Source organism: Chaetura pelagica, unplaced genomic scaffold, assembly GCF_000747805.2.
Source record: "Chaetura pelagica isolate M959 unplaced genomic scaffold, ChaPel_1.0 scaffold920, whole genome shotgun sequence".
NCBI classification, from domain to species: Eukaryota; Metazoa; Chordata; class Aves; order Apodiformes; family Apodidae; genus Chaetura; species Chaetura pelagica.
The window spans coordinates 294400-312995 of record NW_009951914.1 but is presented as its reverse complement, the minus strand read 5'-3'; the positions used below and the strand labels follow the sequence as shown (position 1 = coordinate 312995).

The 18596-nt window shown below is 38.1% G+C and overlaps 1 protein-coding gene across 1 annotated transcript in view; it reads left to right on the top strand.

Moving 5' to 3' along the window:
- The first annotated feature begins 440 nt into the window (after positions 1-440).
- MCCC2 (methylcrotonoyl-CoA carboxylase 2 (beta)) overlaps positions 441-18596 on the top strand; it is a 31717-nt gene continuing 13561 nt past the window's right edge. The window contains exons 1-9 of the mRNA XM_009994414.1: positions 441-501; positions 3599-3683; positions 3925-4026; positions 4590-4717; positions 6564-6676; positions 12278-12391; positions 16576-16640; positions 17544-17643; positions 18566-18595. Of these exons, the coding sequence (XP_009992716.1) occupies positions 450-501; positions 3599-3683; positions 3925-4026; positions 4590-4717; positions 6564-6676; positions 12278-12391; positions 16576-16640; positions 17544-17643; positions 18566-18595 (789 nt within the window). The 5' untranslated portion in view covers positions 441-449. The remainder of the gene's footprint in view (positions 502-3598; positions 3684-3924; positions 4027-4589; positions 4718-6563; positions 6677-12277; positions 12392-16575; positions 16641-17543; positions 17644-18565; position 18596) is intronic.

Sequence of the window (18596 nt, the reverse complement as noted above, 5' to 3'; positions counted from 1 at the left end):
GGAAGGCAAAAAGTGTTTACCAGATTGTTTGGTCTAGGTCATTAATCTCTTGATAGACCCTCATGATGTTTTTTTACAAAATTAGATTGAAAAAAACACAGAAACCTGTAAGAAAAAATAAACAAAACCTGAAAAACAGCACTTGAACTTTGTAATGACTAATTTTATTTTCGTTTATTAAATTTGGAACTAGTCTTTACAATCCTAATGCACTTGAAAAATTTTGTGAAGCATGTTTATTAAGTGCTGTGGGATGCTTAAGGAAAAACAGTAGTTAGGTAGAAATTTTATTACTTTGAAGACAACACGGAACCAGTCTTTAATAAGGTACAATGAAATTTGGAAGATAAATCTTGTACTTTCTTTGCTTAATAAAAAATAATAGGGTCACTCTTGGTTGAACTTAAAATGCCGTTTTTTTCTTCCCCACTTAGGAAAACTATGAGCGAATGAAAGCACTGGTAACTGAACTCCAACAGCAAGCAGAAAAAATCAGGTTAGGTAAGTATGATAGTCTAGGTTTTTGAACACTTGTTTAATTTAGTTGAAAACCCAGTTTTGTTCTTATGGCTGTATATTCATTAGTCCATTCATTTAGATGCAAGGTATTTGCTGGATAGTAGACATACTGAAATTTTAGCTTATATATTTAAATCTGTGTTTACCATCTTCTGTCAGTTGAAAATCTTAAAAGGTTTATGTCCAAGCTAAGCTGGTTCCAAATTTAGGGGTTTTATTTTACGGAACTCAGACTGGCTAAGGAAAAGGCCCATACCATTAGCTCTTCTTTGTTTACTACTGTATCTGGTGTGTTAACACATTTTTTTGTTTGCCTGCTAATGCAGGCAAATCCATGAACTACTGGAAACAGATGTAAATGAAAGCAAGGGTGATTTAGTCAAACAGAAGATTAGTGTAGTTGCCAGAGAGGCAGAAAGTAAACAAGCAAATAATGAAAACTGGATATTTAGAGTCAGTTAATTTTGAATGACTTAAGAGCTTGGTAATCAATTGAATGTATGTTTCTAATGGCAATGTTTTTTTTAATAGAAGGAATTATTAGTAAAAGGCTTTTACTGATACACTTTCCACTTTGCCTGCATCCTTGCTTCACCCACTGCTGCCTGCTAACAAATAGGGCTGGCAAATGTGGTTGTTTTTGAGTTGCATATTAGTCACTTTATGTGCAGATATTTTCAAGGCCCTAGCTGTAGGTGTGCTGGCAAACAAAAGCAAGTCCATAATAGTTTAAAAGATTGAAATCAGTGTTTCATCTTCGTGTCTTGCAAGACTACCTGAATTAATTACTGTTGACTATAATTAATGGAAATTATAACATTAAAATGATTAATAGATAGTTTATAACTGTGCTGTCAGAGGTTGAGCTTGCAGCTTTAATTCTTCCCTTCTTGTGTCCATCATGATGTTGTTTGTCTCTTCATATACTGTTACTTGTATAATGCAGTTTCTTTACAGAACAGAGTATAGTTAAGATGTGCTTAGTGCTTTTCCTTGATTGCTGTGAAACAAAGTTCTAGGATTTCCTGAGGAGGTGCTGAAACAGATTACCTCTGTTTTTTTATGGACATAGAGATGATGCACCGGTTTCCTGTGTGGATCATGGCCTGCTTCACTGCTGTGCATTGTCCTGTTTTAGCCTGTTCATGACAACAGGACAAGAGCATGACCCTCATCTTTTCTCCATCTTATGGAACTCTACCAGGATGTTAATGCACTGTTTTGAGTGACATCGACTGACATTACTGTGCCTGTCACTTAAGTATATGAGAAGAATTAAGTACTTACGCTGAGTATTTAGACGTTAACAAGTCATTCTTTAGTGTGAGGGTGGTGAAACACCGGGACAGGTTGCCCAGGGAAACTGTGGATGCCCCATCCCTGGAAGTCTTGAAGGCCAAGTTGGATGGGGCTCTGAGCAACCCAATCTAGTGGAATGTGCCTCTGCCCAATGCAGGGGAGTTGAAACTACATGATCTTTAAGATCCCTTCCAACTCAGACCATTCTACGATTCCATGAGGTGCAGCATGTTTTTCTTTCTGAGAGCTGTCTTTCAGAGGATGAGCACTTGCTTGATGTCTTTGTAATGAATGCTTCATTCTTTATTAGTTACTTCAGTGGGTAGGTTTTTTGTGAACCTAGATTGCATTCTGCTGAGTAATTCCCATCTTTGGAAGACGGTCCCTGTCCCAAAGAACTTGCAGCCTATGATAAGTTAGAACAGATGGATTTCTCATAACACATCAGCAGTCACAATGAAGTTTTTATGGACGTTACTATGAAGGAGAAATTAAATAAGAGGTTTCAAATTAAATGTCCTAAAGTTTGTTTCATTGTCAGGGACCTTGCATCTCAAAGCCTACAGAGTAGAGGCTAGTATAGAGCAAAGTGAATGTCTCGATGTTGCAAAAGTTGAATAGAATGGCTGCAGGGTCCAGAGGGCAAGCATTTACGATCAGTGTGTGAAGAGGGGCAGTGCACAAAGATCACAAAAATCATAGCATAGAAAATTACTTTTGCAGCATCACTCAGGGTGTAAATGAGAAAAACAAGATGGAGGTCAGAGCAAATGTTGCAGTTACCATGATGTGGGATGCTGAGAACTTGACTAAGAGTATTGGCTCTGTGAGTGGATATGAGAGGTTGTATCTTATGAAACTGGTACAGAAAGAATTTAGAAGATTTAAACTTAGGCTGGATGTACAGACCTAATGAACAGGCTGACTCAGAGATAAATTGTGAGCTTTCTGGCATGCCTAACAGGTAGGAAATGGTGTGCATAGTGATCGAGGAAGGAACTAGAAGGGGCTTGAAATGTAGGCTTAAAAGCTCTGTTTCAGTGATGCTTAGCTGAAAAATATGTAAGTCTCAGGAGAAGTGTTAGCAAAGTAGCATGTTCTTTATTTTGGACAGGGAAGACAATATTAGAGTGATTAGGTGGATCAGTGATCTGTCTACATAGACAATATTTGTATAAGCTGCTCTTACAAAGAGGCCGAGGTGTGTCAACAAATCTTAACTATCAAATGACATAAAGCTCTAGGGAGCAAAATATAAGATTTAGGATGACCTTGACTAAAGGGTTCAAATGAAGCAAAGATAAACTTGATATTAAATGCTGTGTATCTGAACTCCGCTTGCAGTTTTGGAGTGATCTAAGGAAATTAATTCAGATAATGTTGGGTCTTTCAAGACTGGTTTTCAGCACAGGTAGTTTGAACCAATTTTAGGGAATAGTATTTTTGGTAGTTCCCACTGTTAGGCTTTTGTCTCTGCGTTTTCAACCTTTCTGTTCTTTGCCAAGCAGTGGGAGAAAGTTTCACACAACTGTGTTTATTAAAGTCTTTACCTCAAGACTAACTATAAAAAATGAGGGAGAAAATTGAGTAAGTTCCAAAAAGCAAGCGTTTTTATCAGTACTCTTTGAAGTGAAAACCATTATTAATTGAATTCATTATTAAGGCACATACTTCCATTCAATACTTCCATACTCAAGTGCTTCCATTCTAAGTTTTAATATAAGTGGTGATTTATCTCTCGTGTCTATAGTAAATCTAACTGTTTATGATTGTATCACAGGAGGTGGAGAAAAAGCCCGTAAGCTTCACACATCAAGAGGAAAGCTGTTACCCAGAGACAGAATTGACAGGCTTATTGATCCTGGGTAGGTACTTCTCTTTTTAAAAAAACCCTTAGGGTTCTCTTTTGCAGCTGCAAAAGCTGCAAAAGGCTTGTTTTCTGTTTAGCTTCCAAAGACAGTGGGCAGTAACATAGTTGAAGTTTTACAGAATACTTCGCTCTTTTTAAGAAGAAAAAAAATCTTATTTTTAAAATTTTAAATTTTATGTGAGATTCAATGGCAAATATGGACAATTCTTTATTAAAATTGTCTCGTCATTATTCAGGTCTCCCTTCTTGGAATTCTCCCAGTTTGCAGGTTACCAGTTATATGGTAATGAAGAGGTACCAGCAGGAGGCATTATCACAGGCATTGGACGAGTTTCTGGGTGAGAGATACCAGAGATCCTGTATTTTATTATATGAAAAGTAAGAAGTGATAATTTTGTTCAGTTCCCAGAATTAAGCTATTAGTGTTTTTAGTATTCCGTTTCTGACACTGAAAAAAAAAAAGTCAACAAAAATTAGCTAAAATTGAGTACTTTTTAAAAATTTTTTTTTAGTTAGTGTATCCCATATTAAAGCAGAACACACATAAGAGTTTCTGGTGTCCAAAGAAGAAATGTGATTAGTACATTGGTAAGATAATTTTCAGAAAACAGAGCAGTATTCAAGGCTAAGAATTAGTTTTGCTCACTAAAAGTATCTCCACAACTGTTAAAAATTGAAATTAAATATGATGCTATACAGCATTGTTTTAGGGAGTGAAGGGGCAGTGAAAAAGCACATCCTAGTGCTGAGACTGCTGTTACAAAGTGCATTTGAGGGAATGCAGATGAGGTCTCTTTCTGAGCATCAGAGCTTTAAGGATCCTTGACATGGTGCAATTTTTAACCTACAAACATACTTACGTTAGAAATATTTTTCTCTCATAAACTTGTTTTATTTGTAGGGTGGAATGCTTGATTGTTGCTAATGATGCAACTGTCAAAGGTGGTACCTATTATCCCATCACTGTTAAGAAACATTTACGTGCTCAAGAAATTGCAATGCAAAATCATCTCCCTTGCCTGTATCTTGGTAAGTCCTATTGCAGAAATAACAAATCTCCTTTGTTAAGGGCAGCTCAGGATCTCTAGGTAAGACACTAAATAAATGTTGAGATGGGTGTGTTTGACTAACCAGGTGTGTATTCCAGTGGATTTGTTTAAATCAGCATCAGAGGAGAAATACACCTCTGCTGTCTCAATTTAAAAAATACAGTATGTTAGTCTTTATCTGTTCTGTTTGGTTTAGCAATTTGCATAGCAGCTGAGAAACTTTCCAGTGGGGTGTTTTGCTAGTCAGAATGCTTGTACTCATTAAATAATCAACATAAAGGTATGTCCTTGCCTGCATAAGTGTTTGTAATTTCTTGCCCTGCTGGTAGGCCAAACATGTAAAAAATACTGTGAGAAGGATTAGGAGAAATGTGAATTCGTAAATATTAGTGGAGTGCATAGAGGGACAGTGTGGGTGGGGAGTTTGTGGGATTGTTATACTGTAATCTAAAGAGTCCTAGAGGCAAGAGGAGAGCTAGAATGTATCTTAGTAAAAAAAAAATATATAGAGAGGAAACTTAATTTTAGTGTTTGCAAAACAAGTACGATTTTTTAGTCTGAATTATCAGCAAATTCTCTCTTATTTTTTAGTGAGTTATCAGTGAGCAATTATTTGATTCTACTCTTTTAAGATGTTATGGAATGAGGAACTGTGGAACATAGATACGCCCTTGAAACAAAAGTTTATTTTTTTTATTCCACCTTTGAGATTTATAGTCCCTGTGGATATAGTGCTCATCATTCAAACCTGGTTTACATTTACAGTTTGTATGCCTGGGCTTGTTTCATATGATTTCTGTTGTGCAATCAAGAGGGAGTGCTCTGTAGTCAGCCAGCACTTTGCTGACCATGTCATTTCCATGCTGTTTGAACTGCCTTTTCCCTCAGCAGTAGCCACTTAGGTGTCAATTCTCTGATGTAGACACCTGCTGCCATTTGTCACGGGAGTCAGTCTCTGGTGTATGCATTTTCTTATGTATCCAGGGATGGCCCTTTTCACAGCATTGGTGTGTTAACCAGGCTGGAGTTTGTCTAGTTGCTGGAGTTGATGTTGGTTGGGGAGGGAAGTTCTGCAAGGGCTGGAGTAGAAATCAAAACCCTGCTTCATGATAAAGCTGAATGTAGGGCATCACTGGCTGCAGTCATGCAACATGAGAACATGCATATGGACTGTTGCTCTTAGGTGAAAATTAATCACCAGGAACCAGAGATCTCAGTGATTTTTGGCCTCCCTGTACTTTTCTTTCTAGTTTTCTATCTTTTGGAGTCTTAGGACACAATGTATGTTTATTATCTGGGAGTAGAGAGGTTGCAGTCCTGTAAGCTGGAGAGCATATCATGAGGCAAGGACACAATAAATGAAGGTTCCTAAACATAAGGACTTTGGTATGTCTGTATAATCAGGGTCTGAAAGTACACACACTATACCTCTTCAACTCGGTGGTGGTTAGGCTTGCCCTTTTTGGAACTTGTGACAGAATTGCAATAGAATAATTGAATTACAATTGTACATTAGAGTGCTCTTAGTTTAAGTGTTTTGCAGTAAGATGAGTTTAGAAGTTTGTATAGGGAGGTGTGATTAAATCTCTAAGCACATCCGAATCTTTTTTCTATTAGAATTATTGGGATGGATATTACTGGGGGAGTGTTAATATTTTACTGTGTTTTTTGATAAGAATATATTAGAATACCCAGATTCATGGAAATACTTACACTGTTAGTGATAGTAATTGTTCTATGTTTTAAGTAAACTGCAGATACTTAACCACCAACTTGCATAATAACATGTCTTTGAACAGTGTTTTACACTTTTTCATTCACTCTAGTTGATTCAGGAGGAGCCAATTTACCTCGGCAAGCAGAAGTTTTTCCAGATCGAGACCATTTTGGCCGTATTTTCTATAATCAAGCAGTCATGTCCTCACAAGGAATTCCACAGGTAATGTGATTTTACTTAAGAATGAAATGGACTAATTAGTTTTCATGCTTGTTGCCTTTGTATGTTTATAAGGTTTGTAGCCATACTTTGTTTTTAACAGCAATGTGTTGTGCTGACCTCATGGCCTGTTCTGGGGATTGGAGTCACTGTAAACACAGTAACTGTCCACAGAAGATCATTATAGTCTTGAAGAAGCTGTCTTCTTTCTTGGCCTTAGTGTTAATGATGTGCCCTACCTCCTCATATCTTGGAGCAGGAAAAAAGGGTCTTGACAACATGGTGCACAGGGCCATGTGAGGAAGCACTAGGAAGTCTCTTGAAACAGATTATTATTCTGCATCAGCACTGTAAAGGTGAGGACCCATTTGATGATGGCTGGTAAATGAGACACACTTACAGCAAACAGGGATATGTGTATATTTTTGTACCCATTTAATACACTGATGTGCTGTATGATAAAACTGCACTAACAATGTGGTTATTTTCTAATATATTAATGATGCATAGAAATCCTGTTAGTCACGGTTCCTACATTTAGAAGTGGGTTTGTGTCATGGGTATTTCCGGAATGCTTGGGTGTCAGTAATTTGATGCAGGTGGCAAGCTAGGGGAGGTTTGCTTCTCTATGTATTGCTTGTGAAGAGTGTAGAACTGGTTGAGGACGTAATTGCTCACAGCATCCTTGGCTGCAGTGAAAGTGGAGGACAGAGGTGAGGAAAGCAGACAGCAGGACAGACACTGAACTTCAGGAGAGTAGTCTTGGGCTTGTCAAGGGAATTGTAAGTAGGAACCTGTGAGAGGCTGCCAGGGAAGGCAGAGGAGTCCATTGCATTTCAATATAACCTCTTCCAAATAAAGGAGTGCTCCAGGAAAGAAGATGACCAGGTCATTCTGACAAAGTTGCTATCAAGTCAGTCAACTCCCAGCCTCTTCATATGGTTGTGTAGACCCCTCATATACCTGCCTCTTACTCCCCTTTGGAGATCAGGGGATTCAAGCTTACTTGGCTGTTCTTCCCATAGAAGGTATTCCATATCATTGATGGTCCTAGCTTATCTTTTGTAAACCTTTTGGATTATTTTTTTTAATACTACTTAGTGAGCTAGTGTTTTCACTGAATTGTCTCAGTTTCATCTGCTCCTAGCTGTAGTTGTCAAGTCAGTGTGTATAACTTTATATTGGTTGGATGAAAGAAAGTGAAATACTTTTTCAGGATATTCAGGCTGAGAAGAAAAATTGCTTTAGAGTGTTTGGCTTAAAAATACATTTTGGAACCTCAGGCACAGTAAAAGTTTAGCTTACTTGCTGTTTCATCTCAGTACTGTCATGGAAGTGTTTCACTACCATGTTATTTCGACATATTTGACTGTTAAACTCATCATTAATACAAAACGGAAGTAGGACATCTGTCATTGAGAAGCATGGTTGGGCTGAAACTGTTTTAATTTATTCTCTGTGAGAAGCTGTTCTTGTTGAATCCTCCAGTCCAGAAGGAGAGACCTAGCAGCTAATACTTCCTTTCAGTGCAAAGCAGGTGCATCCGTCAGAGTGATGGCATCCCATCTGACACCTTAAGTAGCAGATGTGGGCTTAGCGTGATTTCTGAGGAAGCTAGATTTTTTACTTTGGTACCTTTTTGGCACATTCTGGAATAAAGACTTTAAATCTTTAACCATCTTTACCAAGAATCCTGAAATCCACTGCCTTCAGAGAAATCCAGGGCTGAAGATTCCAACAATTCATGAAATCTCTTTAGAAAGTCTAAGATAATTTAACTTCTGCAATTCTTTTATTTCCATCAATAAAAATGGAGCAATTGTGGTGATTAGCTGGGTCTCCAGAGAAAAAGTACTGATCAGTAAGAACAAAAATAGTTATGAAAAAAGATGGTTTACAAGCTGACCATCCTGCAGAATCACAGATAGCTCTAGGTTGTACTTTAGATTTATATGTGTGAATAAAATTGGTCCCAGCATTTTTATGGAGCAGCAAGCGTCAAAGAAGACAGTCACAAGGCCATTTTGCTGAATTACCTTTTTAGGAGAAGTTTTGGTACATTTTATTTTTGCAACAGACTCCAATCATCATCTGGTATGGGAGTAGTGACTTTTAGATGTGATGTCAAGGATTAATATGTAAACCCAGTCTGCAAGGCTGGAATTACAATTACTGACATTAGGCAGGACTTTCCTAGAAATGCCTGGCCCCAAAGTCACACTGGTGTTTTCCTGATTATCTTGAAAGAACTTCAACTTATTTGTAAAGTTCCTTAAAAAGTTGAATTTGTTTTTACTTTGATTACAATATAGTGTTGCATTAAGAGTAACACTGTACTCCTATACAATAAAATATGTGTAGGAAAGATTTGCCTTTTAATAAAACACATTTCTGTTGGAATATGGCACTGATGAAAATTTAATTTTCTTAAAATGTTTATAGAAGACTGGGAAAAATGTTTTTCTAAAATGCCTCCTTGAATTAAGAGGTGTGTTTTGTCTGGGAGATGTTTCTGTCCTTTGTTTCATCTCAAAAAAGGCGGTGCTAACATTTGCAAATCCACCGTTGATTCAGTGCTAACGGGCTGTAGTAGCTAGAATCATCTTCCCTGTCTGAGAGGATGTTTCATTAGGAAAAGGTGTTAGGAAATTATGTTCCCTCAGATTGCCATTCTCGTTGATTCTTCTGGCATAGGAGTCTGGATGTTGCTGCTTTTTAACCTCCTGTTGTTTGTTGTGGCCTGCCTGAAGGTCTGTTTCATCTGTTCATCAGCCCTTCTCAATTTTGCCCTTAAAGTGCTCAATATTTTTATTTTTTTTCCAGTTGTCTATTGTGCTTTTAATTTTCCTCTCCACTTTCACCTGTGACTAATTTATTATATGTCTACTGCAGCTTTAAATTGCATTGATGTCTGTATGGTTGTGAATCAGAAAGCTGTGATTAGCTTCTCATTAGCTGCTTCCTAAGCTCTGACACACCTGTGTGCTGCATGGATGCAATGGGGAGCTTCTCAGTGGGTATGAAATACTGTATGTGCATTCAGAATTGTTGATTTTCATTGAGCTCTTAAATAATTGCCTATGCAGTAATTCAAAGAATGAAGTCAGGAAGGTAGCACATTAGCTGGGAATTTGAGGCTGTGCTACCCAGCAACTACGGAGTTTACTAGTATATACAATTTATGTATGGAAAAAGTAAAACCTGAGTTGCAGTTTAAATGCAGGCATTTCAGCATGAGCATGGTAGAACTAGGAATACAGAAAAACACAGATCCTGCAGAAAAAATCAAAATAACTTTTTCCTCAAGTTTCTCCCATTTCTAGAGGCTTATGTTATCTGAGTGTTTACCTGGAACCTCTGGGTAAGAACAGAAATACTGAGGATCAATCATGTGACTCTGAATATAGTTAAAATTCTGAAAATAGTTTGCTGAAAAAGCTGTTTGGTAATAAGTTGATATAGTTCATCTGCTTTGGGTACAAGTAATGTGATTTGGACGTTTAATTTCTGTGTGCTGTTTTCTGTTCAGAGCAAACATTAAATTATCATTTAACCCAGAATGCTACTTGATGTCACTTTAGCAATATTTTTTAACAAAGTTAACATAAAATAACACTGTTCTGTGTTTTAACTTTTGTTGTTGTTGTGAAGAAGATTGTTAGATTAGACAACTACTTTATTATTGTCTGCCTTTTTCATATGAGTATTCAAGCACGAGAAAGATGTGGACCTGTTGGAACGTGTCTAGAGAAGGGCTATGAAAATGATCCAAGGGCTGGAGCACTTCTCTTATGAGGACAGGCTGAGGGAGCTGGGGTTGTTCAGCCTGAAGAGAAGGCTCTGGAGGGCCATCATAGTGGCCTTCCAGTACCTGAAGGGGGCCTGCAGGAAAGCTAGGGAGGGACTGATTACAAGGGCTTGTAGCAAGAGGACGAGGGGTAGTGGTAGTAAACTGAAAGAAGAGAGATTTAGGTTAGAGAAACAGGTGGAAATTCTACAGTGTAAGGGTGGTGAGGCACTGGAACAGACTGCCCAGAGATGTCATGGGGGCTCCATCCCTGGAGATGTTCAAGGGCAGGTTGGATGAGGCTCTGAGCAGCCTGTTTTAGTGGGAGGTGTCTCTGCCCATGCAGAGGAGTTGGAACTCCATGATTTCAAGATCCCTTCCAACTCCAAACATCTTGTGATTCTGTGAACCTTCTGCCTTTGAAGGGGCACCCTGAATGAGAAGTGAAATGAGAAACTTCATCCTCATGATCATACGCTGCTACAGTATTCATCATGTCTGGGGTCAAGTCTGTTTTGTAAAAGTGTCACCAAAATATTACTGTTAGAAAATGTTCATTGTTTTGAAGTTCATCTCAAAAATAGGATGAAGCAAAGATTATTCATGCTAAAGCCTGTAAGATACTCAACACACCTGGAAGGGTGAAGAGTTAATTGGTTGATCCATTGAAGAACTAAAGTTGAATATTAGTAAATGTGGTGAATTTTCTTAAAATGATGTTGACATTGATGAAATTATGCCAATAAGCAACACCAGATGCTCTGACGTAATTGAAAATACCAAGAGCAACCTTTGGGTTTCAGCCTTTTACCATTCATTGGTAAAAACAAATGTCGTAGAATCATAGAATAGAATGGTTTGCATTGGAAGGGATCTTAAAAATCATCTAGATCCAACCCCCCTGCATTGGCAGGGACACCTCTCACTAGACCAGGTTGCTCAGAGCCCCTTCCAACCTGGTCTTGAAGACTTCAAGGGATGGGGCTTCCTCGGTGTCACTGGGAAGCCTCTTCCTGTGTCTTGCCACCCTCACAGTGAAGAATTTCTTCCTAATGTCTAATCTAAATCTCCCCTTCTCAAGTTTTAATCCATTACCCCTTCACCTCTTTCTACAAGCCCTTGTAAAAGTCCCTCCCCAGCTTTCCCATAGCCCCTTTCAGGTACTGGAAGGGCTCTGTGAGATCTCCCAGAGCCTTCTCTTCTCCAGGCTGAAAACCTCCAAGTCTCTCATCTTGGCTTTATAGCAGAGGTGTTTCAGCCCTCAGATCATCTCTGTGGCTCTCCTTTGTACTATCTCCAGGAGTTTCATGTCCTTCTTCTGTTGTGGGCTCCAGAACTGGACAAACTCCAGGTAGGGTCTCATGAGAGCAAAGTAGCAGGAGAGTCAACCTCCCTTGACCTGCTGCCATGCTTCTTTTGATGCAGCCTAGGACATGGTTGGCTTTCTGGGCTGCAAGAGCACACTTCCAGCCCATACTGAGGTTCTCATTCACCATCACCACCAGTGTGTGCCTCTTTGATTAAAACTTTCAACATATGTAGCTCATGGTACCTCATATATGGAGTTTTCCTACAGGGTGGCCTGAAAATTATAGTTTTAAGAGAGTGTTGAAAACTAGTGATACTCCTTTTTTTTTTTCTTTCCTTTTTTAAGAAAAGCTAAAACATAAACGTTTCATTTCTCAAGCAACAATAATCTTCCAGTGCTATCCCAGAACCTGTATTAAAATCAGTACAATATATAATAGTACTGTATGCCTTTGCTATTTTTATGGGTTGGACAATTCATTAACTTGTGTTTTTTGTTCTCCCAATAGATAGCAGTAGTAATGGGATCCTGTACAGCAGGAGGAGCATACGTACCTGCCATGGCTGATGAAAGTATCATTGTTGGCAAACAGGGAACAATATTCTTGGGAGGGCCACCACTGGTAAGGACACAGAAGTTTCTAGTGACATAGTCCCCCCAAAAACTGTATGTTACTGAGAGCTTAAACTATTGAAGCCTTTCTTGGTGAGATACTTCCAGATCTTCTCTAGCTCAGTTTGTAATTTTTAAGTATATCTGAATATTTATATCCTTAAAAGATGTATATATTAATCAGACTTTGTTGAGGTGTTTTTATAGTGCTGCTTTTGGATTGTCATGCACATTTTAAATTACAAAAAATGCTTCTGCATTCAGTTATGCAGTCTCCAGTTTTGGCTTGAATTTAAAAAGAAAATACAAACATGTTATATCTCAGAGTCAAGATCAGAGAACTGAAGAAGCAGGCCTGATCTGCTGTGTTTTGTGTCAGTTTACTGAGAAAGGAATTGCACTTATGATGGAGTTTGTAATTATTTCCTTACTTTCTTAGTAAGAAAATTGTTTGTAATGAAGCTGTCCTGAAGAACTCCTGTGAATTAAAACTTGCTTTATTGTGGAACTCATAGTGAAATTTGTGACTGAGCAAAATACTGCAGCATAAGACAGCTTTAGTATTATAGTAGTTTGGTTTCAACAGGTAAGGGAGTCCTTGAGTGCGGTTTATTTTTTTAAAAACAGCTGTACCACTGTATGTTCTAGTGTAGGCTCAGTTTTATATTGGTATGAATTTACTTAACGTAAACTTTATGAGAAGAAAGGACTCCCCAGTAGTAAATATTCTCTTAGTGCTAGGGCTAACAGATAGAGCAGCACCCAGCACAACCATTGTAGTCTCAACAAATTCTGGATAAACTTTTTTTTTTAAATAGTCAAATATTTATCTCATAGCAAGCTGGTCTGAGATGGCATGCTTGCTGCTGTGGTTATAGTCTTTAGGAACTTTTAGATGTGTTTACTGCTCCTTAGAATTCTAGAATCTCTTTGTCTGTTGGAATTTCTTTGGCAGTAGTTGTTTCAAATGTCTTACTTAGGTCTTTGTTCCCATTTATATTGTATTAGTCTGTTTCAGCTTGTTGTTTATAGGTAAACAAAGACAAATCCTCCCTCAGACTTAAGAAATTTTCTGTAAATTTATCACTGTAATTTAGATATTAAGAGTTTCATGGTGAAAAGTGGCATAAATATGCATGAATGAATATATTAGCTGAGAATAATATATTAGTTGAGTGAGTAACACTGGGTGATTCATGCATCTTTCTATTGAGATAAGGAAATAGTACTACGAAACAAGTTAATTTTTATGTGACACCCTTAATACCTTGGCTGTTGTGTTAAAGTAATTGCCCTGGTTGCAGAATGAGAACACCTGAGTTGTCCAAGTACAAACTCTTCCTAGGCCCAACACAGTTCATGATCTTAGAGCCAGTGGCATATAAAGTGGCAGTACTGCCTCATGAGGCTTGCTCAGGTTCAGGGTAATTTGTAGCAGAAGCTCAGCTAGTTAATCTGACAGACCTGAGCAAACTCAGCTCTTCTGAAATGGCATTTTGCATTGGAAAGAGTCTTGGGAAGTGCTGTTCACCTTGAGTGATTCTGGATGGAGCTATGTGAGAGCTGGAAAGGTTCATCAGACACTGGGAGATGTGTTGGGTACACTGAGTACTGTGTCCTGGAGGGCTTCCTCACACCAGTTTCTTCCCATATCCAGCATTAAGCAGATAAAAGACAGCTGATACCCAGTATTGCCTAGGAAGCTGGCTGGGAAGCTGAGAAAAAGGGAAGCAGACTCATTCTGAGGGGATGGTAATTGTTTTGACATCTCAAAGCAGTTATGGTCATACATGTGTGTCACTGAGATGTAGTGCATGAGACTTCTGCCAGTTTACGCAGCTGAAAAAAGGTGGCCTGAGTCAAGTTTCAAAGGGAAGACTTGGCTAGACGAGTCAGTGACTGCAAGAATGTTTTGAAGTTAAGAAGAATGAAAACTTCACCACTTCCAGAGGAAGATTTCACAACTGTCCTCCCGTTTAATTTGTTCCTTAGCAACCTGCCAATGTAATGATCCTTATCTTTGTGCGAATAGATCAAACTTTAATATCACTACCTGTCAGCTTTTGTGTTTGGTAGAACTTTTCATACTCTCACTGAAAATACTCCTTTTGCCTTTTTCTAAGCATCAAAATTACTTCACACTCCCATAGAAACTTCCATTCTGTGTTGCAGCAGATATTGAAACCATTATTGTGTATGCTCTGTTCCCCAAAAAGTCTTTCCTGTACAAAGAAAATTGGATTGGATTTTATCATTCACCTGCCTAAAACAAAACATCCGAAGGAAGTGAAAGAAAATCCCTGATGTCTCTTACAATTGATCTTGGGATATGTATACTGAAAAAAGAGTAAATTGCAGGTACAGTCCAAAGTTTGAAGTGTGAGCTTCTTTGGCCTTATTTTTAGGAAGGTAATGAATTAATGAAAAGATAGATCCCACTAGTCAGGGAGGAGTCACAGTAGAGGTATTATCAAGGGCCTTTCTTCTGCACTCCACCAAGCTGAAGAATCCCAATCCTCACCCTTAGCCATAGTACTTGGTAGCTCCGAATGCTGTGTTGACCTGTAGGCTTCTTCATTCCAGACACTTTGCGTTCTTTCTTCCCCAGGGAAAAATTGCTACTTTCTGTCTCAGCAGTGAAGCAAAGCCTGGTAAAAAGGGATAAGTTTGTCAAAGTTGTATATATTTATATGCTGGGGACTCTTCTACGTGTCAGCCTGTATTCTCAGAAATACACATTTTAGCTAAAGTTTGTGTTCATTTCTGATGATTGCTACCTGAAGGATATTAAACAGGGATTTATTTGAAAACCCCCTCATATCTTGTCAAGGCTCTATTTGATGAATTTAGAGTTTAATGAACTTCAGGAAAGTTAGTACTGTTTAAACTACTGTTTGTAGAAAGCCCTATTGCACTGCAGTACCTGGGAAGATGATGGAGCAAATAATCCTGGAAGCTATTTCCAAAAACACTACAGAGAAGAAGGTGACTGTGGGTAGTCAGTATGGATTTACAACGGGGCAATAAGGCCTGACCAAAATGACAGCCTTCTGTGCTGTTATGACTGGCTCCGTGGAAGCAGGGAGAGCAGTGGGTGTTGTTTATATTGACTTTGATAAGGCTTTTGACACTGTCTCAGTAGAGGGAGGAAGTGCAGACTGGGTAAATGACCTGTCTGAACTGCTATGCTTAAGCTGGAGATCAGTCACAAGTGGTGTACCCTGGAGGTCAGTAGTGGGACCAGAACTGTTTAACATCTTCGTTAATGACCCGGGCAGTGGTCCAAAGCTCACCATCAGTGAACTTGCAGATGATAAACACATGTGAAGAGTGGTTAGTAGACCAGATGATCTGGCTTCCTTTGAGAAGGACCTCAACAGCCTGAACCAAACTATTTGAAGTTAAAACATAGCAAGCAAATGCTCCATGAAGGTGTAATCCTGGATACCAGAATAGGCTGGGGACCGACTAGCTGGGAATATGTTGGGCAGAAAAGGTACCGCTCTGTTCTGGTGGACACCAAGTTGAACATGAGGCAACAAATGCCCTTGCAGCAAAGGCAGCCAGCAGCGTCCTGGGCACGCATTAGGGAGGATGTTTCCAGCTAGTAAAGGGTGGTGATCCTTTCCATCTACTAAGCCTCTGTAAGGCACATTTGGGGTGCTAGGTCTGGCTCTCGGCTTTCTGGACCAAGACGGACATGGACAAGCTTGAGTAAGTCAGTGAAGTTCCACTGAGCTGATGAAGGAGCTGGAGCATCTGTGATGTGAAGAGAAGCTGAGAGAGGTGGGGCTTTGCAGCCTGGTGAAGAAATGGCTCAGGAGGAATCACAGAATCAAAGTTACTTGTTAAATGCTTGGGTTTTTATGTGAAAACGCGTATTCATAAATCTAAAAGGTGCGTAAGTATACTCAAACTAACAGTGGACATGGCAATAAATAAAATAGAAAGGGGAGAATCTAAATAAAACCTACATATCAATGCTAGAATAAGGATGCAAAGAGAAATAAAGTATTTTTGAAAAGATTCTGTTTTGTCACATTTGAAGTGGTCTGAGGGAAAGTTAACTGAGGATATTCTACTAATGAGGAAGCATTCTGCAAAAGTCTCCTTTATTGCTGTAACTAAGCCAGTATAAATATTAATGCAAAACAAGTGCCAACTCTAAAGCTCATTTTCCTTTTCTTGTGGTAGGTTAAAGCAGCAACAGGTGAAGAGGTATCAGCAGAGGATCTTGGAGGGGCAGATCTTCACTGCAGGTTTAAAGAAATATTTTCCCAGAGTTAATTTTTTCAGTTTTTTAGACCTTATTAGGGTATATTTTATTTCATATTTAAATATTTTTAGCCTATATTTGTATTTTGAAAATTAACATTTTCTATGTCTATCTGGTGCTGGTTAATCATTTTACTATTGGAGCAGTGTATTTACCATACATTACTCTAGTTAGGATTTTGTATCCTCTATTTACTCCTTTAAAATACTTACATGTCTAGTATACTGCAGCATCATGCATAATATGGAGGACTGTTTTATACTGTTTAATACTGAGTGTTAATAAGTAGTACACATTGAGAAAGGTATGTTGCATACTGTGTCTTTCTTACTGTCAGAACTTAATACAAACAAGATGATTTAAAATACCTTGTGCTCTCTGTAAGACAATGCTTGCTATCAGAACAGAATTCTGTGCACTTTCTAGTTCTAAAATGAGTAGCAAGCAAAGTTGGCATTGCTGTACAATAAGTTAAACATTGCTGTACAGTAAATGCTTAAATTTTACTTTGGTTTACTGAAGTGAATAAAGAATTATTTTTAGGGGTATTTCATACCAATTCTGTAAACCTATGTTTTCTCTATAACTTCAAATTATTTTTAATTTCAATTTGAACAATGTGTGTCATTTTCCATACTGTCACTTAGATTTTTTTACTCTGTAGAGTTGTTCTTTTATGTTATCTCTGACAGCTTGAATGTGCTGTTTCAAAGAAAAAGTCAGGCATTGGTTTTATTTTGAAAGTAATTTCCTAAGAAAACATGGAGAGCTCTATTTTAACATCTAGATTTTAATGATAAATATAAAACTTCTGAAGTCTTAGAAGTTTTTAGAGCTTCCAATCTTCACGGTCAGTCTTCATATTACTATTTTTATTTATATACAGAAAATCTGGTGTAACAGATCATTATGCTTTGGATGACAATCATGCACTTCATCTAGCAAGGAAAATTGTACGAAGCTTGAATCGCCAAAAGAAAATAGATGTAAGTGTACAGAAACTGAAAACACTGCGTTGTTTAAACAAGAAATGCTTTTCTTCACCTGATTTGCACAACACCTTCTTTGTCTCTGACTTTAGACACTTATACAAATGGAAGTTACAGTTGTTGTCCTTAAAGATTTCTCTAGTGTTTCAGTTCTGCAGTTACCTTCCTGCTGCATTATTCCCAGTACAATCACTGGGTTTACATGTGAAGCAACTGGAACAGTTCTTCAGAATCACAGAACTGCACTTTGAAGTTAATCTAGTCTTACAAGGTGCTTAATTCAATTTTAAGCCAACATAATCATTTCCATGAACTTAAAATTAGATACCTACTAAATAATCTTGAATACACATTTTCTGTGATTATTAATGAAAGCTATAAAATTATGGGGATAGATCTAAATCATGTTATTGTATTGATTTAAAAATGCCTTTTAGAAAACAGGATGTATAGCACATGGAGGAGGAGTTGCCTTCACTTGTTTTGGCAGGAGATGCAAGAGAGTGAATTGAAGATTAAAGCTCAGCAGCTGACAGAAGACAAGATGTTGTATTCAGTTGTGTGGCAGAAATTTTCAGCATTTTTTCAGAATACTGCCAGTCTAATAGGGCACAAGGGAAAAGTAACGAAATAGGAGAATGTGCATTGTTTTTGCTAACATGGAGGTGGAGCATGTGTGGAGGCATATGCAGGAGTAGAAGCAAAGGTAGCAGTAAGAGACAAAGTGTTATCAACCTTCAGTTTGAGAAATTTGAACTTCAGGCAAAATTAAGACAAGCCAGTACAGGCATTTTGATGCAGTTGGTGTAGAGAAAACTGCTCAAGGCAATTGGCAAATTAATTGCTCTTTGTTTTTTTAAGTCATTATGTGGACTCATCATTCCTTTTATGTGTAAATTGTTTTGTTAAATTGCTACAGGTGACTATAGAACCATCAGAAGAGCCTTTAT